The sequence below is a fragment of the Podarcis bocagei genome (assembly GCF_964188305.1).
Source record: "Podarcis bocagei genome assembly, chromosome: 4".
NCBI classification, from domain to species: domain Eukaryota; kingdom Metazoa; phylum Chordata; class Lepidosauria; order Squamata; family Lacertidae; genus Podarcis; species Podarcis bocagei.
In genome coordinates this window covers 89,898,455-89,924,481 of record NC_138128.1, presented here as the reverse complement: position 1 = coordinate 89,924,481, position 26,027 = coordinate 89,898,455, and the positions used below count along the sequence as shown (strand labels likewise).

At 46.1% G+C, this 26,027-nt stretch overlaps 1 protein-coding gene across 3 annotated transcripts; it reads right to left on the bottom strand.

Annotated features, from left to right (window-relative positions):
- Positions 1-1,541: 1,541 nt before the first annotated feature.
- NOLC1 (nucleolar and coiled-body phosphoprotein 1) lies at positions 1,542-26,027 on the bottom strand. Of its 3 annotated transcripts, none has more exons than XM_081191659.1 (14): positions 25,872-26,027; positions 24,562-24,617; positions 21,563-21,690; positions 19,905-20,017; positions 17,257-17,422; positions 15,823-15,938; positions 13,253-13,388; positions 11,425-11,562; positions 10,695-10,784; positions 8,690-8,797; positions 5,795-6,382; positions 4,420-4,529; positions 3,372-3,452; positions 1,542-3,207 (listed from the first exon to the last, which is right to left on the bottom strand). In XM_081191659.1, the coding sequence occupies exons 1-14, from the start codon at positions 25,980-25,982 to the stop codon at positions 3,049-3,051; spliced, it is 2,100 nt and encodes a 699-aa protein (XP_081047785.1). In that variant the 5' UTR covers positions 25,983-26,027; the 3' UTR covers positions 1,542-3,048. The 3 variants fall into 3 exon arrangements, with proteins under 3 accessions (XP_081047785.1, XP_081047783.1, XP_081047784.1); XM_081191657.1 differs by having other exon boundaries at positions 15,823-15,941; positions 25,872-26,026; XM_081191658.1 differs by having other exon boundaries at positions 15,823-15,941; positions 19,905-20,014; positions 25,872-26,026.

Genomic DNA, 26,027 nt, shown 5'->3' with positions numbered 1-26,027 from the left:
CTAGCGATAAGACGACTGCAATTCCTCTGGCGTGAAGTTCCCACAACTTTCCATTTCGTAGGCTGGGTGCTGTTGCATTGGAAACCAACCATATGAAGAAAGTGTTCAATGTTTTTTTTAATGTTCTACTTTCCCCTTTCATCTGTGTCAGCTAGAGCAGCAGGTGTCCTTAATTTGACTAGATGAGAGCTAGTAAAACTAGTTAGCACTCCAGATAAGATTTGTATTGGGGCGGGGGGGAAGAGACCCAATTAACTGCGAGGTAGGTTGTTCTTTAAAAGTGGAGCCTGGACATTTTATTTGGGTCGAGAGTCACTCTCACCTCCTGTTGCAAGCCACATTCCAAAAGTGAGTGGGGTGTGAGCCAGACAGTGGGAAGAGTCAAGATACTCCTGCAATTACAGACACAGGGCAATTATACTTTGGAAAATGCTTGGTTTGGAAACCAGTTGCTGGCCTTTTCAAGATGCAGGAGAAGGGTGAGTGGCAGGGAACCCCAACAACAAAACAAGCTTGTGCCTATGCTATATTTCTGGTTGGAGAAGAACACTTACTGGCTCCAGGTTTTAAAAACCTAACTGGTGGGAGAAGGCACTATAGGGTAGATGGAGAAGATCTTCTGGTCCCCTGTGCCTCACCCTCTGCCTTAAAGATCAGGGTGGCTTTTAAGGCTATCTGAGGATTGTTCCAGATCTTGCCCTGCTCCTGGCTGCCTAGGTGGGAGCTGGCACAAAACGCAGAAACTGCGTGCTCTCCTGGGCAGGAAAGAGCTCTCACCGCTGCCAAACACCCCTTTTCATGAAATCTGGACAGAACAATGGTGCGTCTGAGAGTGGTGAAAGATACTTCCTTGCCCAGCACAGTGTGGAGTTCCCAAATCAGTCAGAGCCAGATATAAGGCTGTGTGCTAGCTGCCACCTTGACAGATCCAGGGGAACTCCTAGACCTTAGTAAAGGTAAAGGGACCCCTGACCATTAGGTCCAGTCGTGACCGACTCTGGGGTTGCGGTGCTCATCTCGCTTTATTGGCCGAGGGAGCCGGCGTACAGCTTCCAGGTCATGTGGCCAGCATGACTAAGCCACTTCTGGTGAACCAGAGCAGCGCACAGAAACGCCGTTTACCTTCCCACCGGAGTGGTACCTATTTATCTACTTGCACTTTGACGTGCTTTCCAACTGCTAGGTTGGCAGGAGCAGGGACCGAGCAACGGGAGCTCACCCCATCGCTGGGATTCAAACCGCCAACCTTCTGATCTGCAAGTCCTAGGCTCTGTGGTTTAACCCACAGCGCCATCCGTGTTAGGCAGAAGCATTTAGTCACCCAGAACTGCCTCTTGACAAATCAGGTCCCCTCCCCCTATCTTGCCCACCCCCCATCAAACAACTCTTTGTATATATGGAATGAGCACAGCTCTACCATTCCCAACTGGGGCTGAAAAGCTGCCCTGTTAAATGCCAGTGCATTAGGGACTTAATAAAGCAAATTCCGGCCACCTCAATTCAAACACCCTTAGGTCTGGATTAAACAACAACAACCACCCTTATCGACATTTTAAAAACATTTTTATTATACTAAATGTTTGTCTATTCAAATAAAATATCCAACCGTCCCAACACCATTAAGGAGTTGAGTCTTGCCAGTTTCTTGTACCATGCCAATGGAATCTGAAGACATCAAAGGGCAAGGGGCCAAGGCTGTGAAAAGAATAGCCCTTTGGGGCATTAAGACACATTATAACCTTGGCTGTTTTGTCTTTAACCCGCAGACATTGCTGGCATAGCATTTACTGTGGACGGATTCTGAAGTACAGCGATATCCACAACAGGGAAACATCTAAAATGCTCTCTCTTGACAGCCAGCTTCCCACGCAGTTAATCTGCTGGGTCTTATTACTTTTATGCTCCAAGTGGAGGAAACACATGGTTGAAGGTTTTGTCTTTGGGGGTGGGGTGGGGTGAGATCTCCCAACAACCACTTCTCCCATCTTTCCATTATCAGATGGTACTTCTTGAACAGCTCCGGTTTCTTTTAGCAGCTGGGTTCTAGGTCAGGCGTCTAGGCTGCACCCTAAAGAGGCATTGTGGCTTCTCTGGCCACATTGAAGCACATCAGCAAGGATTAACATGCCTGAGGTTGCAAGCTTCTCACGTAAGAGCCTTAACTGGACCTGGCCATCTCTGGGAAATAAAAAGTCATCACATTCCCCCAAAACAAAACAAAGCAGATGGACGAAGGTTTCAACGGGCCCAACTGCACACTATCCAAATAAGAACAGCCATTGCGAGCGACATATTAGTTGGCAGAGCCACCATGCAAAAACTCTCATCTCCCCTCAAAGGTATTACATGATTGCCAAAACATAGATAACAATGAGTGGCCCTGCACTCTGGAGCTATTTCAACCCTTGGGTATTTTCCTGGCTTTTGGAGAAACCGAAAGGAAACAGGCAGACATTTTTGTTGCCTCAACTACAAAAACAATGGCCCAAAAAATTAACTCAGTGATTTTCAAGTAGTTTTTGGCCAATCCATTTATAGGAAAAGGGAGATTTGCCTGAATTTAACCAAGTTGCCCAGCTCTTAGAGATTATGGAAATGTTTTATGACTGCCCCAAATGAAGAGGGGGGAAATGATAAGCGAGATTGCAAAGGTGGGATCACCCATTTGACAGCAGGCAAGACCAGATTCCTTACCAAGGAGCAGAGCCATAGAGATGCATGTCGCTTTCGGTGCATCCTTAATGTTAGATTTGTTGGAAGATTAAAAAAAGGGTGTTTAGCAAAACAAGAACAACATACATATTGCTGCATGAGGTCTGCTAGAACTGAGCTTGTGTCATCTAAAAATAAGTTTGTACTTAATTAAGAAAGTCTGGGAAGTCCTCAAGAGACAGTCACAGACACGGCTAAGTTTTGTCATTACGCAAAAGAGCAACCATCTTCCCATGTTACCAATACAAGAGTTGATGCTTTGTGGAAGAGATATCCCACTACACTTCGCATCTTTTCACATGCTCAGGCATTGGATTCTGCAGCGGCAACTGAAGTTTAGTCGCTTTCAAATTTGATGGAGTTTATCTGCGTGGAGATCGCGCCGCCGCAGTAACTTCCCCTTTTCTTCTTTGTCTTCTCGTGTCGGAAGGATTTCCCTTTCGTAAATTTCAGGACTTCGTTGGCCTTTTCGCCCCAGTCACCCGCAGCTCCTTTCTGGAAGAGATAGCGAGTCAGTGATCACCAGTCAGCAAAAGAACACCGAGTAGTTACTCAAGAGGGAATGCTCCCTTAAGCAAACAGGTCCTAGACAGTGCAAAAACCCCACAGTTTTGCACAAACTACAGTCTGGAGGAATGCAACTCTTATCTTCCTCTTACCTTGGCATCAAATGAATTGTTTGCTACTCGTGCATCCACCTCAATCTCTTCTGCTTTTACTCTGCGGAAAGGACTGGACTGCTGTCGAAAGAAAATTGGTATTTTGGTATTTTCCTGCAGTAGCCGTTGTGCTAATTTAAAGCAATGAGCAATGGATTTAAGGCCATATGCACCAAAACTGTAAAGTTAAGCATCTTCCTGGGACAGAAATGCTTCATGATGCCCCAGTGACTAGAACAGGGGCCGGCATACTAAGGCCCATGGGCCACAAGCGGTCCATGCGAGTCGTTTAACCGGCCCATGGACCCCCACTACCCGCTCGGTTTCCGTGCGCCGCGCTAAACCAGCACGGAGCAGAGCAGGGACCACCTTCTGCGACGCTGGCCAGCTTCCCATTGGCTGCAGGAAGCTCCTGCAACCAATGGGAAGCTGCGCACACCTCCTCCACGCTGGAAAGAGTGTTTGCGCATGCGTGCGCACTCTGGCCCGGCCCACCGTGGCGTCTTCTGGATCGTGAACCGGCCCAAGCCACAAAAACTTTGCCAACCCCTGGACTAGAACCACAGATGCCAGGCTGCTCCTGGCAAATTTGTAGCACCTCAACAAGGTTTCTCAGGGTAAAAGGAGACAACCAAGACAGACGCAAGCTTTTCGCAGCTCTTGTCAAGAAGGCAATTCCACTCCTTCTCCCGAGATCCTCTCAGTCTTCTTCAGGAGACTGAGAAGAGATATGGTGGCCATCTTCAAATATCTCAAGGGCTGCCACATGGAGGAGGGAACAAGCTTGTTTTCTCCTGCTCTGGAGGGTAGGACTCGAACCAATGGCTTCGAGTTACAAGAAAGGAGATTCTGACTAAACACCAGGAAGGACTTTCCGACAGTAAGAGCCTCCCTCAGGAGGTTGTAGGCCTCTCCTTCCTTGGAGGTTTTTAAGCAAAGGTTGGGTGGCCATCTGCTAGGAATGCTTTAGCTGAGATTCCTGCACTGCAGGGGGTTGGACTAGATGACCCTCAGGTCCCTCCCGACTCTACAGCTCCATGATTCTTACCCGCTTCATCTTGGGGAACGTATGTGGCGTTTTGGGTTTCTTGTTCTTCCCCGCATTTGGTGTCTCCTGCCCCTGGCTGTCTTCCCTTTTTCGTTTCTTCTTGGATTGGCCTGCCGTGTTTCAACACAATCATAAAGGTAAAAGGTAAATGTAGGTCCAGTTGCGGACGACTCTGGGGTTGCACGCTCATCTCGCTCTATAGGCCGAGGGAGCTGGCGTTTGTCCACAGACAGCTTCCGGGTCATGTGGCCAGCATGACTAAGCCGCTTCTTGGCGAACCAGAGCAGCGCACGGAAACGCCATTTACCTTCCCGCTGGAGTGGTACCTATTTATCTACTTGCACTTTAACGTGCTTTTGAACTGCTAGGTGGGTAGGAGCAGGGACCGAACAACAGGAGTTCACCCCGTCAAGGGGATTTGAACCGCCGACCTTCCGATCGCCAAGCTCTAGGCTCAGTGGTTTAGACCACAGTGCCACATGCGTCCCTAACTCAATGATATCTTGCTCAATATAAGAGAACAGCCCATAGAATAAGCAGTCAGGTGGGGTGGGAGTAAAAGTAAGAAATATTTTGTTGTGACCCATATCCAGTGCTACTTTAATGACCCATATTGTTTTTAACTGCCCACTGAACATAAGATGCACTACAGTTACTGGGAAAAGATTGCACATGTGGCATTCATGTATGCGGTTAGGGTGGATAAAAATCAATGTTTTTTATTTTAAAAAATTAAAAAATCAATTTTTAAAAAATTTAAATTGGAATTTTTTAAAATTTAAATTGGATTTTTGAAATAAAATGTTTCTGGAGGAAAAATATTTCTAAAGATAGTTTCCTGTTTAAGTTACATTATAGTCCAAAGGCTATTCATCAGGAAATAAGGATTTAAGTTTTTCATGTGTGCTAAAACATAGTCTAAGGGGTTTTTGTATTGTTTAACCACATCGGTTAACAAACATGGATACATATGCTATAATGTTATTGTAGTTAATAAATTGTCATTAAGGAAATTATTGGGTTTTTTCCCTTCCAACAAAGTACAGCAGAAAAGTTGTCCAAAAATAAAGTTAACTTATTAAACCTCACAATAATTTCATAATTATGTATTTCGAACAGTATAACCAAATCAGTAATATAACTGTAAAAACCACTCTGAACATTTATTATTCCAAAAATGAAACATTCCTTTGTTTGTAAATATTAAGATTATGCCAGCACAGCAAGAATGAGTCTTTCTGCAAAAAAACATGATTTTAATCAAGCCTTGCTGACTGGTGATTTAAATCGTGATTTAAATCAAATTCACCCTGCATACAGTATTAACTTTCATATTCAGCATTCCCTACTTCCTTCTTGGCTAGCAGTGACGTACCTCCATTTACAGCCCCATCGTCGTCATCGTCATCATCAGAACTGCTGCTCTCCCCATCGCTAGCTGCTTCAGATGTAAGAGTCTTGGAAGACGGCGTTTTGCCTGCAGGCGCGGATGAAGCTTTTGATGCCTTTTTCTTCGACGGCTTGCTGTTTTTCTTGGCTTTATTCTTTAGCCCCTCCCCTGCCGCTTTGGGCTCGTCGTCGCTGGAGCTGTCGGACGAGCTGCTGCTTTCGGACTCCGCTTGCTTCGAAGCCACTGTGCTCTTGCCGCCGGCCAATTTGCTAGCCGGCTTCTGAACGGGCTTGGCCTGCGACTTCTTAGCCGACTTCTGGGCAGGCTTGCCCTGCTCCTCTTCACTACTTGAGCTGCTGCTGGAGTCTGAAGAACTGCTTGCTTGGGAGGCAGAGAGGCTAGGTTTGGATCCTGACTTGGGACTCTTTGCACCAGTTTTTGGGGGAGCAACTCTCTTATCCCCAGAGGCAGCATCCGCCTTCTTTCCAACCATCACAGGAATCTTCTTTGCCGCCTTTGCAGCTGGTTTAACTGCAGCATTTGCAGGAGTTTCATCCTCAGAGCTGTCAGAATCTAGGGAAGGGCATTGCAAATTTTAAAGGAGAAATTTCAGCGACAAAAGCAGTGTAGTTCTGCACATAGTATTTTCACAGTTCGGTTTCAGATGGGGCGAGTTGTACACCCACAGGACGAATCCAAATACCAGTGTTTTCACTATTCAAGGAAGAGTAGGAGGGGAAAGGATTTTGTTAGGAAAGCTGACTTAGGAGGGTGCGAGATTAATTATAGGGTCCCTGCCCATACTAATTATCAGATTGGCACACGAGATATATATTTATATGTACACATTTCATGTGCAGTGATTGGAATATTTACTCATTGATCAACTGAGACAATTTAAACGAAGCAAGGATACTTGCCGGTTTTTAAACAGACAGGCACCTCTTCTGTGACTAACTGGAGCATAAATGAACATAGGGAATAGGCTTGGTTATGTGATTATAAGTCCTAATAAAAAACAATGGCTACTTAAATGGTGGAAGGTTATCTTTTCTATGGAACATCTACATCAGGGCAGTCTCCTGTGATTTGCAAGAGAACCCGCAGGTCACACTTTGCCTTGCCGCATGGGGTGGGGACAAGCCCGAAATTTGGGATTTGGGAAGGCAGTGTGAGGGCTGGGGAAGTGGGGACGTAAAATGTTGCTGAGGGCCGCCCAAAAAGGCCTCAAGGGTCACATGCAGCCCTTGGACACTGCTGTGGACCCAACCCTGATTTAGCGTATTTTTCGCTCTATAGGATGCACCGGACAATAAGACGCACCTAGTTTTTTTTGGGGGGGGGTGAAGAGGAGGAAACAAGAAGAAAAAAATTCTGAACCCCAGAACAGCAAGAGGGATCTGGCTTCTGGGATAGCCTCTTGCTGTTCTGGCTTCGGGGACAGCCTGTGAAGCCTCCGCAGGGCAGCCGAGTGAAGGCACACCGCTGCCCTGCGGAGGCTTTGTGCAGCCATCCCCAAGCTAGAACAGAGAGACGGAGTGCTGCACAGTGCTCCATCTCGCTGTTCTGGCTTTGGCCTTAGCCGGGCAGCCTGCATTCGCTCCATAAGACGCACACACATTTACCCTTACTTTTTAGAAGGGAAAAAGTGCGTCCTATAGAGCGAAAAACATGGTACCGTATTTTTAGCACCATAGGGCGCACCGGACCATAGGGCGCACCCAGTTTTTAGGTGGGGAAATCAAGAAAAAAAATATCCCCCCCCCCCAGCCCCAAAGAGCAGCGTACAGGCTGCGCACAACCTCTCCCTGCCGGAGGGGTTGCGCGCGGCTATGGCACAAGCCAAGGCAGCGAGCAGGATGGATCCCGCTCGCTGTTTTGGCTTCCTCTTTAGCCCCGTGCAGCCTCTCCTTGCCGGAGGGGTTGCGCGCAGCTATGGAGGAAGCCAAGGCAGCCAGCGGGATGGATCCCGCTTGCTGTTTTGGCTTCCCCTTTAGCCCCGTGCAGCCTCTCCTTGCCGGGAGACGCTGCGCAGGGCTTTCCTGGCTTTACTGGCAGGTGGGGGGATTCCCTCACCTCTCCCAAAAGCCCGCAGAAGCCGCGCAACCCCTTTAAAGAGATTGCGGCTTCTCCTGGTTTTCCTGGGAAGTGGGGGAATTCCCTCACCTCTTGCAAAAGTCCGCAGAAGCCGCACAACCCCTTTAAAGAGATCACGGCTTCTCCTGGCTTTTCTGGGAGGTGGGAGAAGGGACTGATGCGGCCAGTCAATCCCTTCTCCCTCCTGTGGAAAAGCCCGCAAGAGCGCACGGAGCTTGTGTGCGGCTCTTGGGGGCTTTTCCCGCCTGCCTCCCCCCTGCATTCGCTCCATAGGACGCACACACATTTTCCCTTGCATTTTAGGAGGGAAAAAGTGCGTCCTATGGTGCGAAAAATACGGTATATCCTAAAGCTCATCGGCAGGGCCACACTTAAAGCCTAATGGGCACAAGGAGTGGTAGAAGAAAATCAAACAAAGTACCGTGGTACCCCAGGTTGAGAACTTAATTCGTTCTGGAAGTCCGTTCTTAACATGAAACTGTTCTTAACCCGAGACACCACTTTAGCTAATGGGGCCTCCCACCACCACTGCGCAATTTCTGTTCTCATCCTGAAGCAAAGTTCTTAACCTGAGGTACTATTTCTGGCTGAGTGGAGACGGTAACCTGAAGCGTCTATAACCCGAGATACCACTGTACTTGCAGCATTGTGGCTTTTACTTGTTTTAGAAATGGCGAGGAACACGTCCAGGGATCTGTGAAACTATGGCCAGATCTTGAAGTTTTTGTAATATGGGAGCAGTAATGATCAACATGGAGCTCGTCTGCTTGTAACCCCAGGTACCTGAGCTATCAGAAGAGCTGGTCGCTGCCTTTGATGGAGCGGGTTTAGCAGCAACCTTTGTTGCAGACGATTTGGCAGGAAGCTTCTTGTCTTCTTCAGAGCTACTATCTATGCACAAAATCCAAACAAGACAGTGGTTTTAAGTCCCAGCACATTTTAACCTCGCACCACAGAGATTCAAAGTGAGGTGTGTGCTTTAAACAAAAACAAACAGAAGTGCTAATGATAGCTTTACAGTCCTGTGCTCAAGATATGCCAGGTGGGGTTTTCAAAGCGTTGCAAAAAGCCCTGTTGTGCCAGCATCTCTCAAGATAGGCCTCTGTCAGTGGAGATCAAGTGGTGCAACATCACAGATATGCTGATGTAACAATGACCAGCAGGAAGTCTAACACTGGGTAGAGGCTAGAGTATGATAGGCAAGGAGTGGACATACACCAAACCCTATGCTACCTTACAGCAGAACGTTGATAAATTATTACGCTGACCTCAGGAGTGGTACAGGTCAAAAAACACCCACTGAATCAATGGAGGCTAAACAAGCAACCTATCCCACTCCACCAGGACCCCTGGACAGTTAAGTCCAGTCAAAGGTTGACTATGGGGTTGCAGCGCTCAGCTCACTTTCAGGCCAAGGGAGCCAGCGGTTGTCCAGAGACAGCTTTCTGGGTCATGTGGCCAGCAGGACTAAACCGCTTCTGGTGCAAGGGAACACCGTAACGGAAACCAGAGCACACGGAAACGCCCTTTGCCTTCCAGCTGCAGCGGGACCTATTCATCTACTTGCACTGGCGTGCTTCTGAACTGCTAGGCTGGCAGGAGCTGGGACAGAACAATAGGAGCTCACCCCGTTGCATGGATTCAAACCGCCGACCTTCTGATCGACAAGCCCAAGAGGCTCAGTGGTTTAGACCACAGCACCACCCGCATCCTACCAGCAGTATATGAAGCCTCTAACAGGGAGGCATACGATATCGCTCTCTGTTGCCCCGGGACATGCGCAAGAGTATACAAAAGTGAACTTTGGTGATGGAACTGTAACTTTCCACCAACAGTCCAGCCTCAGGAATATACAAGAGCAGCTTGTAAGACTTATGGGGCATGATTGTTTTTAATGTCTGATGTTTCATTATGGGGTTTTAAAATATTCTGTTGGAAGCTGCCCCAAGTAGCTGGGGCGACCCAGTCAGATGGAATAAATCAGCATCATTAATGTCAGGTATTTTATTTACATTCGTACCTTGGTTCTTGAAATCCAAGGCGCAACTTCCAAGTGGCTGCAAGAGCGTCCTGCAGTCAACTGGAAGCTGCCCTGGATGTTTGGCTTCTGAAAATTGTTCAAAAACCGGAACACTCACTTCCGGGTTTCAGTCGTTCAGGAGCCGATTTGTTCGGGAGCCAAGGCATTTGAGATCCAAGGTACGACTTTATTTATGTATTAAGATTTATATACCACCCTTCATCGTAAGATCTCGGCATGGTTCACAGAATAAAATACAGGATAAAAACAAGTAAATAGGTAAAACCAAACAGCAAAACAGTAACCCCTGTCTTCCCACATACATTTAAAAGGCTGTAGAATATTAATCAACTAAAGGCATGGTTGAAGAGGAACGTATTTGCCTGGCACCTAAAATATATATAATGAAGACGCCAAGCGAACCTCCCTGGGGACGGCATTCCGCAAACGGGGAGTTACTACAGAAAAGGCCCGTTCATTCTGCTATTCTGCCTCAAGCCTCTGGACATAAAACGTCCAAGAGAATCCCCCAATCCACTCCTAAGCACGATTCTTCATCAAGCGATTACATTTGCCCATGTGTGAGATATCCCCTGTGCAAAGTAATTCTGCACCAGTTGTATACATCAAAAGCAACCAACAGGTAGCCTGAAACAGAAGGTACTTCTGTCTCGCTCACTGCCTCCATAGTATGTAAATCCAAACATTTCCTCAGTAGAAGACACAGTGATAAAGAATCCAGAGAACTTGCTTGTTTGTGGTACTCACCTGAGTCACTGTCTGAACTAGTCTCTTCTTTTTGGTTGGAAACAGCAGCAGATTTAAGGGCAGGCGATGGCTTAGCCGCAGGTCCTTTAGCTACAAAGAAAAACAGGCTGCTTTCACTGAACTTTCTCTTCAAGGGGACCCAAACAATTCCAGTCTAACAAACCTCATACCCAGATGTATGTACAAGAAGGCTTTTTAAAAGCAGCCAGCTCAGCACAAATCAGAACAGTCCTGACATACTCCCTTTAACTACAAAGGTTTCTGGAGTTGGGGTACTTATTGGTATCCTGATCTCAGGCAACCGAAAAAGGCACCTAGCCTTTTGCAATCAAAGTCTGACATGCAAGCACTTTAAACTGATGCGCAAAAGGTGTTTGTTAACGTGTGTTCAGCCACTGATTGCGGGGACTTGTAAGCTTACATGTTTCATGACAGAGAAAGGCTTTGTTCAACTGGTAGAGGCGTATCTCTTTGTTGGTACAAAGCCTTTTGCCAACCAGAGAAGCCAGGAATTCTGGAATATACAGAGCCAAGGCCAACCTTGGAAGCTTCCTTGGTTTTCTAGAAGTTTTAACAAGTCATTAGTCAGTATCCAACAGAGAACATATTTTACACATGTGCATAAACTCCCTGCCCAAAATGCAACAAAACAAGGACTGTCTCTTGAGTCCCCTCCATCAGATATGGATGCCGTCACCTTAATGTTTAATTCCTCTCCACAAATACATACTTGCTGTTTTCTTCTTGGGCACCTGCTCCTTTTCATCACGGTTTTCCACCTTTTTCTTAGAAGTCTTTACAGGCAGAGATTGTGCTTTGCCCTTCCTTGATTCTATGGACGAAGGAGGTGGCACAGCGCTGTACTGGCCTGCGAAGGGACAAAAGCGAATCTGGTGGAATGAGGTCTGCCAACAACCAAAACACGAGACACAAATATGAAGCTAGTCACATTACAGTGTGTGTGTGTGTGTGTGTGTGTGTGTGTGTGTGTGTGTCTATAAATCTATGATTTATCTAGCCAAGAGGATCTGTGGAGCATATGCTTCTCAAAGTGATACCGCAAGAAGTCAACCATTTATGGCCAATCTTGCTGGTAGTTCTCTCAGACCCAAGTGGCAGAGTCTTGTCTCTAACCTTGTGCTATGTCTCTGAAACACAGCATAAAGTTGTGGGTTGTTTTTTTTGGGGGGGGGAGAATATCCTGCTCCGCTCTTCAGCTCTAAGCTTGGATTTGGGCCGGAAAACAAGCCCCTGTCTGCCAACAGCTCAGAGCTGGAGTGGGGACAGGCATGCAGTCTGTCTCAGTGCCTATCAGGCACAGACTAGGCCCACATGCCTCTCCATTTCCTCTTTTACAAAGATTTGTAACTGCTCTGCTTCGACACACAGCCTATGGAAGTCTTGGACCTTCCACCAGCTGCTACAGCGAAAGCCGCATGTCTCCGCATCGTCCCTCTAGCTCTGAGCTTGAAGGACATGTGTTTTCTCTGGCTCTGTCAGGTGGGAAAGCAAGCCTATGTTCTACTCAAGCTTTAAGAGACAGCAGGCAGGGGACAGTTGTGGTTTGTGTACAGCAAGCGCAAGGCCAAAAGGAAGCCCGGGCTTCAGGCAAACTCTGGGGAAGGAAAGAGGGCTGGGGCTAGAATTCACCCCATCTCCAGGTTAGTAAACCCCGTATGTTACATGTTACATCTAACGCAGATTGGGCACCTTACAATAACAAGCACGGAAAATAATTAATTTCGGAACTTTATTCTTTCTCTATTTTTAAAAAATCTCTTGTCTATTACTTCTCTATTTCTCTTCCTAGAGAAGAGAAGAAGAATCTTTATTTGCATTAGCCACTAGCCATAGCAAATATATATATATATATACATATATACTGAAGATAGAGGTAAAAGCTTAACTGTAGAAAATACATTTTGGGGGGTTTGCATCAATAATCAAACAATAGATCATATTCTAATTGCCCCCGCTAAAAACCTCACAGTTTTTGCTGTCACCTGATCATCTTGATCTGCTAAAAGAAGGACACAGTAGCAAAGATTGACTGACCCAGCATGGACAATAATAATTTTTCCTGTTTTTCTTTTTCACTCTTTTTCTATGTTCGTATTGTATTTAGATCAATGTTTTAGCGTTGGCCGCTAAAAAGGGGCTATTTGATATTAAGCTTTATATTTCTCTTTAGAAATCCTAATAATATTTATTCCCCCCAAAAAAGAATTATAAAATACGAAATGAGATATAAAGCCATTAAGGCAAAACACCAACAGCGACACAGCACTCACAAAAGGCGCTGCACTCCCTCTGGGTTAAAACACACGATTTAAAATTACAAAAACTATTGAGAAAGGTCTTCAAAAGAACACAAGGAGGGTAAACCTCCCTGGAAATGCTATTCTGTAACCAGGGTCCTCTCCCCCTGATGGGTACGTTATTCGGCATTGGAATAATAACCTGGTCAAATTGCCCCGTCCCATTTAATAATCTTGTGGCACTGTTCTGGAATCAACTGGAGCTTCAGGATGGATTTTAAGCATCCGCCAGCAACTCACCTGCCTTGGGCTTTGACACTGGCTTCCCACTTGCTGAACTATCAGAAGAATCATCACTGCTGCTGCTGCTGCTTTGCTTCTTTGTGGGTTGACGAGCACCTTCAGGTTTGGACTGTGGAGTTTTCTTTGGCTCGCTCTTATTACAGGGGAGAAGATGACCCACCGTTGCCCATTCATTAAGGGTGAAGTTTGAAGAGCAATTGCCATCCAAAGCTAATCATTTGCTACCCTACCAGGCACACAACTCAAATACAAGCCGGAGACATGAAAGGCTATTAAAAGAGAATTTCTTCCAGAGGGATAGTTAAAGACTCTTGCAGGAAGAAGTCATACGGATTCTTTAAAGACCAACAAACGTATTGTTTCATAAGTTTTGTGGGGCTAGAGTCTAGTTTGTCAGATGAATAAAGTAGCTGTCTAGGAGGACCGGACTACATACCAGGAGTCGAAAGAGGATGAAAAATGAAAACCAGCTCATTCCTTTTCTCTCTTTTTTTGTAAACAAAGTAAAATGACACAGCAATGCAAGAGGCAGAATAATGTGGCATTATCTTACCGCTAATACTTTTAAGCTGCCACAAGCCTTGAATCACTCCAGCTGCTTCTACATGTATGTTCTCCTTAACAGCACCACCTGCTTACTGTTTACACCAGGCTAACATTACTGAATCACACCAGAAATACTTCCTGAACTATATTAATGCATAAATGTGCGTTATAGACAATTTCCTATGTTACAGATGAGGAGATAACCCTGTGAAACCCTTTCCCACCCTGCGGAGCAATCATTTTGATTATAGCGAGGACTGTGCTTAAGAGCTGCATCCTTAGTTCTCATGCAAAAAGGAATAAGCGCTACAAATGCCAAGTTTGAGGTTACTGTCCTCCAGATACTTGGAAGGAAGCCTCGCTGATCTCAGCAGGTCATTCCTAGTGAAAACACACAGAACTGGACCACTGGCTGCCCTTTATATCCATAACTTTTTTAAAAAAATGGTCTTGACATAGTAATCTAAATCTGACTGCATCTGATTTCTATATTAATTTAGGAAGCTTGCCCTGTTATTTCTAATCCATTTCCCAACATGGAACTTGCCCTTTCTGCTGCGAATGGAATACTGAATCTCTCTCCTCTCCCAGTGAACTTACTCATTACTCTTTAACTTGCCAATAGAGCACGAGAACTTCCCTGGATCGACGCAGCTAACCAATCAGTATCACAAGTTAGTTATTTTTTGTCCAAGAGTACTTTACTTTGCACTCTCAACTGTCATCCTGTTTTCACTTTTGATGCCTTTGGAGCTCATCAAACTCTGCTTGAGATTCGGCAATAACAACGGCACCAGCAACAATTATTTTATTATTTCTACCCTGCCCATCTGAATGGGTTGCCCCAGCCACTCTGGGCAGCTTCCAGCGTATACAAAAACGTAATCATTTGGCGTAATCTGAAAACACTGCTACCTTGTTGTTCGCCTGGTTTGCTAAATAGCACCAATCTTTTTGCCACATAACAACTAGGTTCTCTTAAAAGCCTTCTGTGAGGAACTTCATCAAACCCCTATTTTTGAAAGTCAAAGCTATGGTCTACTGCAACACTCCTATCTACGGGAATTATTATATAGAACAGAGCAAGCATTGAGGAATGTATAAAAATAAGGGCAGCCACATCTGAACTATTTTCTTCTTCTTTCTTCCTTTCTCTTTCTACTTTTCCTGTTTTCCTTCTTCTCTCTTTCCCCCCTATGTTTTTATTGCATTTAAATCAATGTCTTAGTTTTGGATTAAAAAGAGACATTTGATGTTAAGCTTTGTATTTCTTTTTATTAATCCTAATAAAATTTATTCAAAAAAATATTTTTGGGGGGAGTCACAATACAAATATAGTAGAGGCACAGTATCAGCTGAGAAATTCTGGGGTGCATAATCTCACAAGGAGAAAATATAAAAGCCAAGAGAAATTTTTGACTTTCTCCATGTTCACAGGGAACAGCTAGAAGATTACGTCTGCAATCCTTTGCACGCTTAATCTGAGAGTAAGTTTGTCTGAACTCAGAGGAGTTCCTAAGTTGATTTTAGGAGCGGACATGTGCGCCACAAGTCTAAGACAGACTTGAGTAGAGGATCGTGAAGAGAGCATATAAAGTCTTGAGTGCTCCGAGTGTAAATAGGCCGCAGAACTAATACGAAGGCTCCACACAAAGTATGCTTGCCTAGTTCCCATGCTTTAGTGTAACTGAGTTCCCTCAAAACAAGAAATAAATAAATACAGTGGTGCCTCGCAAGACGAAATTCATCCGTTCCGCGAGTCTCTTCGTCTTGCAGTTTTTTTGTCTTGCAATGGACGGCTATTAACGGCTTAGCGGCTTTAAGAAAAAGGAAACAAACTCGCAAGAACTCGCAAGACGTTTCGTCTTGCAAAGCAAGCCCATAGGGAAATTCGTCTTGCGGAACGACTCAAAAAACGGAAAACTCTTTCGTCTAGCGTGTTTTTCGTCTTGCGAGGCACCACTGTACAGGAAAGACAAGCGCTAGCAATTCTAGCCACTATACAAAGATCTATTGCTTACCTTCGCAGGTGGACGCTTTTCTGCATCAGAATCCTCACTGCTGCTGCTGCTGTCACTGCTACTTTCCGCTTTGCCATTGGTAATTTTAATTTTGGGCGTCACCTTGGTGACTTTTGCTGCTGATTGCGAAAGCAAATAATATTTGATGCACAGAGGAAATTAGAAAGCTCGAATCCAGCTATTGCATATGCATAGCGCTACAATAATTTTTACCGCCCCTTTCCCAAGTTCAATTTGCTGGGCTGTACGGTATGATACGGTTAACGATCCAAAACAGTGAACATCATTTTCTATTTTCAGCAAGATTAGTTTGGTTTACTTTAAACAGGATTCATATTTCTTTGTACTTGGCTTAACGAGTTGGTATCATGCCGTCAAAAAAACCCACTGTTGTTCTGAGCACATTAAGAATGATATATTAATAGAATCAGAGACTTAGAAGGCACCACAGGAACCCTCTAGTCCAACCCCCCTGCAATGCAGAAATCTTTTGCTGAAACCCATGACCCTGAGATTAAGAGTCTCATTCTCTACCAACTGAGCTATCATAAAGGAGGGAGGGTCTTCAGTATTGCATCAGGCCTGAGGTCTAGAAAAGGAAATTCATATTGTCCAGGTTTTATTCCCGTTTTCAGTGATTTGGATATGAATGACTTTTTTTTTTTACTTTTGTAACTTTTACTTTTCTACGACAACACAGTAACCTAGAACAGGTGCAGCAGAAACATTTCCAGCAGAGAAAAATCAAAGCCAGTCTCAAAAATACGCAGCACATAAACCGTGGTTCGGAACACAAGCTCTTTGTTAAAATCAGATTTTTTTAAAAGCCCGGGAGAACAAAAAAGAGTTAAGTCTTCGCCTGATGCAAAAATTACCATAAAGTTGGCACCAGACAAGCCTCTGTGGGCAAGGCATTCCACAACTATGGTGCCACCACTTAGTAGGCACTGTTCCCAATGTTCGCCCATCACCTGGCTGAGGCACCTGTGGTAGGGCCTGTGAAGATCTCACTGTTTCAGCCAGTATGTGTGACATAGAACGTGGTATTTCAGGTATCCAGATTCCAAGCCATTAAGGGCTCTAAAGGTTAAAACTAGCACTCTGGATTGGGCCCAGAAACGCAATGGGAGCCGGGGCAGCTGAATTGGTATGATCCTGGCATAACGTGATTGATTCACCCTCCCAGTTAATCTTGCAGCTCTCCCTTGGACCAGGTGGAACTTCTAAACCATTTCAAAGGCAGCCCTATGTATCTATCGTCTGTGAAATGATCCAAACTTAGAAGTAACAGAAAAAAGTCAGCTGCGTCTACAGAACAAAACTCTGGTTATATACGTATTCAATGAACTCAATAGCCACAAAATCCTTTCAGAGCTCCCCTGTGAGAACTTGTTAACTGCATTTTGGTTTTCTGCACTAATGCAGGTGAGTTACCTTGTTTAGAAGCTGGCTTTGCTCCCTTTTTGCCTCCCTCTGGCTTTGGCTGCTGCTTCTTTGGAGCTTCATCTTCCGAGCTACTTGAATCTGAACTAGAACTGCTGGGTTTCTTCTGCGGTTTTGTTTTCACGATAGCTTTCTTAACCGGGAGAGCTGTTCCCTTCTAACGAGAGAAGTCAGTAAACACCACAAGCCACATTACTTTAGTAATATTTTACATAATATTTAGTTGACTGTAACCCTGTCTTCAGCAAAAGTTGGTGTGACGGCCTGGGATTCGGACTCGGAGGCTGAACCTGAGGAATCCCAGCCTGCACAGGAGTCCCCACCTCCAGGGCCGGCTGAGCCAGGGCTGGATCCTCAGGTGCAGGCACCAGCTGTGTCTGCTCTGGCCCCTGAGGTGATGGGGGACCCATTGTCTGCAGGTGCTCCACTCTCAGCCCCGTCAGGGGAAGCTGAGGTTGCCTCTGGGTCCGGTAACCCTCCAGCCTCTCCTGAGCTGCAGAGGCTCAGGGCAGAGAGGCGGAGGGAACTAAGTTCCCGCAGGAAGAGTGCTCGCCTCCAGGCCAAGAGAGGCGAGTCACCTGTGGACTGGGTCCGCCCTATGCCCTGGGGCAGATAAAAGCCAGTCAGCCCCAGTCCCAGGTTGCGGGAGCAACATTGTTGGTTGTCAGTTCCTGCCTGTACCCTGTCCTGCTTTTCTGCCAGAGCTCCTGACCTCACCTGACTCCCTGCCCTGCTCCCAGCTTCAGCTTTTATGCTGGCCTTAACAACATATCCTGGAGTGCAGCCTTGCTTGGCCTAAATGCTCAAATGCCCATTCTGCTTTTCACACAACATCAACCCATTCTATGTTTTCCCAGGGAAGTAAAGCATGTGTATGTTTACCAGTCCAGAGTCATAGCAGAGGAGCGCTCCACCCTTCTCTGCTCTCACTATGGTACAGTTGCTGGCAACTTCACGAATAAGTTACAAATACATGTCAGAAGCCTGGAGGATGGGGTCCAATACGCTTTCATAAGAGCCCATGGTCACCATTTAACACAGTTTACCAAAGCTGGGTCTCCAGCTGTTTCTGGACTACAACTCCCATCATCCCTCGCTAGTGGGACCAGTTGTCATGGATGATGGGAATTGTAGTCCAAAAACTGTTGGAGACCCAACTTTGGGAAACCCTGATTTAACGCCTCTATTATTCCATGTTCATATTTTAAGACATTCCACCCTCAAACTGTGTACACAGAGTATATTCAAAACCAGCACTTTCAGAATTATAGCTTCAATAAATCCATGCCCACTAAGGAATTCCCTAGACACTTGGAACAACCAGGAGACCCATAGCAGAGGATTCCAGGAAATGTTCTAGTGTGCATGCTTATTTTACGTAGGGCTCTGGCCACTACTGGACCCCACCATTGTTCCATATGAACCAAGAGGGCAGTTTAGAATATACAGCACGTATTTCTGCCCCTATGCATTGCAGATTAAGATGAACAATGGTGGCCTCACTGTCTTTCGGAGAAGATTGCCAACATTACGGATTTAACAGAGGAATCACAGGGTTCCCTAGAATACCTTTGGAAATTCTCTGTGCAGTAAAGCTTCCCTGGAGGAGAACAGGGCATCACAACTTCAGCTGGTTCCCCTTGCTTCCTTTAAAACCCATCCCTTACTGCCCAATTCCCCCCCCCCAGCAAACCCTTTCCAGAACGACCCTCATTTCCACTGACGTCGTGTCCTGGCCTTTACGTCCACCCAATATCCAAGATTATCTGCCACCATGTTTTAAAAGTTTTGGATAATAATAATAATAATAATAATAATAATAATAATAATTTATTATTTATACCCCAGCCACTCTGGGCAGCTTCCAAAAGAATATTAAAATACTGTGATACATCAAACATTAAAAGCTTCCCTAAACAGGGCTGCCTTCAGATGTCTTCTAAAAGTCTGGTAGTTGTTGTTCTCTTTGACATCTGGTGGGAGGGCGTTCCACAGGGAGGACGCCACTACCGAGAAGGCCCTCTGCCTGGTTCCCTGTAACTTGGCTTCTCGCAGTGAGGGAACCGCCAGAAGGCCCTCGGTGCTGGACCTCAGTGTCTGGGTAGAATGATGGGGGTGGAGACGCTCCTTCAGGTATACTGGACCGAGGCCGTTTAGGGCTTTAAAGGTCAGCACCAACACTTGGAATTGTGCTCGGAAACGTACTGGGAGCCAATGTAGGTCTTTCAAGACCGGTGTTATATGGTCTCGGCGGCCGCTCCCAGTCACCAGTCTGGCTGCTGCATTCTGGATTAGTTGTAGTTTCCGGGTCACCTTCAAAGGTAGCCCCACGTAGAGCGCATTGCAGTAATCCAAGCGGGAGATAACCAGAGCATGCACCACTCTGGCGAGGCAGTCCGGATAAAGGTTCAGAGTTCTTTGTAAGCGACCAAGCATAAATCTTAGGGGCATGGTAACCGTTTTTCGCCTTCACATTATTTTCTATCATAAACAAGAATGTCATTGTTATTAAGAATACTAATAATAATAAAAAACAGGGCTGGCCAGTTTACAGAGCCATATGAGTTTCCATGTTTTGTAGCTTTCAGGGCATCTTTAGGACTTTTCAAGACTTAGAGGAGCAATGGCAAGAATCTCACCTTTGCTGATGACTTCTTCTCTTGCTCTGAATCAGAAGAGTCGCTGGAATCATCACTGCTGCTCTCAGGAGCTGCCTTTGCCGGCACTTTGGTTACAGCAGCAGGCTTGGCTGCTAGATTTGGGGTGGGGAGAAAAAGAAAATACTGAGTTATTTAGAAAGGAATCTAGCCCCATCTTCTTTATCTTAATGGCAGACAGCAGTCAGCAAAAGTTGCTATTGCAAAGAGCACCCCCCAAAACACACACACACACACACACACACACACACACACAAACAAACAAAAACAACACTTCTTCCCACCCTAGGAACAGATTATTTTAACCCTAAAATAAAGCTACATTTGCAAAACATCTGCATGTGTTGGTTTTAATATCAGTCGTGTAAAACATACCCCTCAGTTTGGGTTGGATTTTGTTTTCTTCCCCCAAAAAACCTTCAAGTGGATTTACGTTATTTCCATATTTCCCCTACTTGCTGAGTAAAGGTAAAGGTAAAGGGACCTCTGACCATTAGGTCCAGTTGTGGCCGACTCTGGGGTTGTGGCGCTCATCTCGCTTTATTGGCCAAGGGAGCCGGCGTACAGCTTCTGGGTCAGGTGGCCAGCATGATTAAGCCGCTTCTGGCGAACCAGAGCAGCACACGGAAATGCTGTTTACCTTCCCGCCGGAGCAGTACCTATTTATCTACTTGCACTTTGATGTGCTTTTGAACTGCTAGGTTGGCAGGAGCAGGGACTGAGCAACGGGAGCTCACCCCATCGCAGGGATTCAAACTGCCAACCTTCTGATCTGCAAGTCCTAGGCTCTGTGGTTTAACCCACAGTGCCACCCGTGTTAGGCAGAAGCATTTAGTCACCCAGAACTGCCTCTTGACAAATCAGGTTCCCTCCCCCTATCTTGCCCACCCCCCATCAAACAACTCTTTGTATATATGGAATGAGCACAGCTCTACCATTCCCAACTGGGGCTGAAAAGCTGCCCTGTTAAATGCCAGTGCATTAGGGACTTAATAAAGCAAATTCCGGCCACCTCAATTCAAACACCCTTAGGTCTATAGGCCGAGGGAGCCGGCGTTTGTCCGCAGACAGCTTCCGGGTCATGTGGCCAGCATGACTAAGCTGCTTCTGGTGAATCAGAGCAGTGCACGGAATCACTGTTTACCTTCCTGCCGGAGCGGTACCTATTTATCTACTTGCACTTTGACGTGCTTTCAAACTGCTAGCTTGGCTGGGGCAGGGACCGAGCAATGGGTGCTCACCCCGTCGCGGGGATTCGAACCGCCGACCTTCTGATCGGCAAGTCCTAGGCTCTGTGGTTTAACCCACAGCGCCACCCGCGTCCCTACTTGCTGAGTAGGACTCCTTAAAGAATCTACAGCCCCCCTTACCTAATATTCTTTGGCCATGGACTTCCAACTGCATTGAGTTATGTTTATGATAAACATTACGGTATAGTGGCTGACGGAGCCTTTACTCAAGGGCACTAAATAACTTATTTGCTCTGGATTGTTCAAGGAGCACGTGATCCGTATCCAAATGTGGACAGAAACAACGGGAGGAGAAAGGCGTTTCCACTGGGCTACTCCTTACGGAAGCAAAATCAACACCTAAGTATGAACCAACTTATCTGCATACTGGAGCAAACTAGCATAATTTACCTAGTTTTTTAGCTGGGGGCTTCTCATCTTCACTGGAGCTGTCAGAAGAACTGGATGAAGATTCTTTCTTTGCCTTCTTCGCCGGTGGGCCATTGGGAACAGCTTGTCTTTTTTTGGCTTCAGGCGACCTAAAGGAAAACATCACAGTCACTACAGTGGTGCCCCGCAAGACGAATGCCTCGCAAGATGGAAAACTCGCTAGACGAAAGAGTTTTCCGTTTTGGAGGTGCTTCGCAAAACGAATCTCCTATGGGCTTGCTTCGCAAGACGAAAATGTCTTGCGAGTTCCTGCGGGGTTTTTCCCCTCCCCCCCCTTTTCTAAGCCGCTAAGCCGCTTATCAGCTGATCCGATAAGCAGATAAGCCGCTAAAAGCCACTAATAGCGCTAATCCGTCAATGGGCTTGCTTCGCAAGACGAAAAAACCGCTAGACGAAGAGAATCACAAAACGGATTCTTTTCGTCTTGCGAGGCACCACTGTACTGTGTAACTGAGCTACGTGTGAGGCTCGTCCGTGACCCCAAGTGCTGGTGGAAAGGCAACAGTATTAAGTTTTCTGTTGCTAAGAACACAAGAAGAAGCTGCTGGATTACTTAGGCCAATGGCCCGTCTAGTCCCCACTTCTGACAATGTCCGACCAAGTGTCTGTGGGGAAACCTGCAAGCAGGATTCAAGCACAACAGCACTGTCCCCTCCTGTGGTTTCTCACAACCGGTATTCAGTTTTTAAATCCTCTCTCCCAGCTCCTTCACTAACAAATCAAAAGCTCCATCTTGTGGGGGGAAAAGATAGGCAAGAAGAAACAGCAGCCAAAAAAGAATGCAGGACTGGCTGAACGAAAACAGGAAACAGAGGTATAACTATTGTCGTTTTAGGGTCCAGCAAGATCTATTGAACTGAATTTGGTTTCCTTTCTTGTAGACATGGGTAGGACTGCATTGTTGGCCACCACAGTGCACCAACTTTGAGAGAGCGGAATCCTTTCGTTCTTGGCTTTGGTTCAACATCTGGAATAACCAGGAAGGTCCTGTTAGCTCCTTCTGAGCACCACAGAACTCCCTGGATTTCAGGGTGGGGTGTCTTCGCATCAGTGCTGAACAGACTTCCCTCCCCTCGCAAATACAGTGGTACCTCAGGTTAAGAACTTAATTCGTTCCGGAGGTCTGTTCTTAACCTGAAACTGTTCTTAACCTGAAGCACCACTTTAGCTAATGGGGCCTCCTGCTTCTGCTGCGCCGCCGCTGCACGCTTTCTGTTCTCATCCTGAAGCAAAGTTCTTAACCCGAGGTAATATTTCTGGGTTAGCGGAGTCTGTAACCTGAAGCGTATGTAACCCAAGGTACCACTGTAGTGGTAGCTCCATATCCACATGGGTGGGTGGGCGTTACTCCTGATTTCTCAAGTACAGTGGTGCCCCGCAAGACGAATGCCTCGCAAGACGGAAAACTCGCTAGACGAAAGAGTTTTCCGTTTTGGAGGTGCTTCGCAAAACAAATTTCCTATGGGCTTGCTTCGCAAGACGACAATGTCTTGCGAGTTCCTGCTGGTTTTTTCCCTCCCCCCTTTTTTCTAAGCCGCTAAGCCGCTTATCAGCTGATTCGATCAGCAGATAAGCCGCTAAAAGCCGCTAATAGCGCTAATCCTTCAATGGGCTTGCTTCGCAAGACGAAAAAACCGCTAGACGAAGAGAATCACAGAACGGATTATTTTCGTCTTGCGAGGCACCACTGTATGCACAAACAGGAACTGCACGTTTTGGGGGTTTTTTTGGGGGGGAGGGGGAACTGCATTTTAAACTGGTCCTCATGCTAACGATGATTAAAATTGAACACTCCCTGCTACACTGCTGCGTGATAAAAACACATGCATCAGGCACCCACAAATAACAGGATGCGCAGAACTACATCCATTTGCACAAGCGCAATGTGAAAACCTCACCCCACCCCAAAGCTTGTGAATTGGTACACTTAGCTTACTTTTACAACTAAGTTTACTCACAAAGCAACCCAGGACAAATAAGGAGAATGCATGGACATATATATTTGTACCAATATTGAGAGATGATGTACGCGCTAGATTTTCTTTGGTGGTTCTCATCCCTCCGCAGTTGGATTTAGATTTGTCAAGGTCAACAGAACCAGTTTAAAAGAAGAACATGTGGTTCTCCTCTGATCCCAGGGCAGGATCTGAAAACATGTGCAGCAGCTGGATCTGGTCAGTGTCTGAATAAGAGACCTCCTGATGATCCATGATATAGGCATACAAATGCAATAAATAAATAAATACATATTCATCCCCTGTCTTCATGCGGATAAAGACGCCAAAGAATAATGTGCCTTTGAAAAGCGTGTCCTATGAGATTAATGCCACCAGTGAATCAACTAGTGTAGCAAGCATTTTGGGGGAAAATAATACGTTTGATAAATATTTCACGTATGATATTTTACCATAAACATCCAGTTGTGCACATTTATTCGTAAGTAGTCCCGTAGTACCTCACCATGTGTGCTTTGTGGATCACCCACAGCCAGTCTGCAAATTTCCATCTGCATACTGGCATTGCTACAAATATGCAATTCCGCCCCCCTCCCCTGAATTCCTGCTTTATAGTAGGGCCTGTGTGGCTGCTTAAGCTTAGCGATGCATTAGGAGCAACGGAGACAAGTTAGAACAGCTTTAAAAAAACACATGATGCAACCAATCAAACATAGGCTAGACCTATGTTAGGACTTCCTTTAAGGCACTGATATCAAAGAATTCATACTCCTTGTGTTTTTCCAATTTGTGAAGCATTTTTTATAGGCAAGTCCTGAGTCTGATTCACCAGAACTACCCACACTCATATTCCTAGTTTGGCATCCAGGAAGAGAGAGAGAGACTGACAATGAACAGCTTTACTAAAACAAACAAACAAACAAACAAACAAACAAACAGGTAACCAATGAAAAATTGCTTGGAACCAACAGGCAGTGATTCTCTCTGAAAAACTACATTACTTACTTTAGCCAGTAGTTGAAGACATCAAGGAGAGAAGCGGCATTGGGGTCTTGTTTTGTCTAAAATGCAAACACAACGCAAAAATGATAAAATATGGAAAAAAAACTTTTTGACAGTACGTTATGATGCTTGGGGGACGGACGGATGGACCAGTCTGCCCTCCTTGCAACAAGCAAGCACCATGTGCTACGAATTCTGGAGCCTCCTGCTGCCAACACCCTGGACTCTTCAGGTGCTTTTGCCCATCCGCAATAATCCACTCTCCCCACCCCCAAACGAAACAGCCCCTCATAGTAAATGCACTTTGCCTCAGTCCATCAGCACATTTCCTTCCTCCTTTATCAATTACTTACCACTCACTCGTATACACTTAAAGATTGCTTTGTAAAACTTTGTGGTACTCAGATGAAGGGTGGTATAGAAATTTAATGTATAAATAAAAAAGATTATCTAACTTCCACAGAAGCCCATAGATCACCTCCGTCCCACATTAGGGTGCGTCATTTTAGGGGGTGAAACTTAATTTCTGTGAATTTATTCAATGAGGGGGCCTTAAAAGTATCTTTCTGGTTGTGAGGAATTCAAATCTGCTATTGCTTTTGTGACTGGACACATCTAGCTAGGGAAGTCTACCAAGCACATAACTGCTTTTGTAAAAACAATTTTAATTTCGCCTTCTGAAAATGCCAGGTGAATGATAAAAGTAATATGAATATGGAATAGAACCTCAAGTACTTGGCAACAGGTTTTTTAAACGACTCTACGCCATTTTGCACACGTTCTACTTACCAAGCCAACTAAATTCTATTAATTTAACCCCAACACACCTTTGGCTTCCCCAGCCACGTGACAACGTTTCGCGCCCCTCATTTTGGAAAGGCGGAAGTTGCAAAAACTCAAACGTCCCCTAGCCCCCACGTGCGCAGAGAGGAGAAACATCTGCTGCCTTGAGACAAGCGCAGCACGTCGCCTCTCCACGGGAGGAGGCTCCCCTCCAACTGTTTTCCCTTTGCAACTGCCATCACGCCCCCAACCAGCCCCTTCAGTTCAGGATCTGAACCCTGACCTCCAAATATGGAGTCGTCGTACCCCCCCGCACCTCACCTGGCGAGACCTCCCCTTGGGTCGTCCATATTTTCACCGGATAAATGTTGGGAGGATATGGCACACCGCTGGCGGGGAAAGGCCTGACCCCGAGACCCCTCTCCCTCTCCCTTCTCCAGGGATTTCATGCATCCCTGTCGCCTCCACTCGCGCACAGACACGCACGCGCCGACCCCCGACCCCCCAAAAAGCAACAGCGACAGCCTCACCACGCCGGCCGCTTTCCCGAAAGCCTGCGCCGCCCCCTCGAAATGGTTTTCTTGCAGGAAAGCGAAGACCAGCGGGAACAAGTCGCTCGGCACCACGCGCGCCTTCGCCATGTCGCCGCCGGAAAAGGAAGCTGGAGCCCGGCACCGGATATTTAA

Bases quoted from the DNA above. Each gene is read 5' to 3' on its own strand.
- NOLC1 (XM_081191657.1), bottom strand. From the start codon at position 25,982: ATGGCGAAGGCGCGCGTGGTGCCGAGCGACTTGTTCCCGCTGGTCTTC. The intron at 17,423-19,904 runs GTGAGATTCTTG...TTCTCTCGTTAG, and splicing joins AGAAGAAGTCATCAGCAAAG to AAGGGAACAGCTCTCCCGGT. The intron at 3,453-4,419 runs GTAAGAATCATG...TTCTTTCGACAG, and splicing joins CGTTCCCCAAGATGAAGCGG to CAGTCCAGTCCTTTCCGCAG.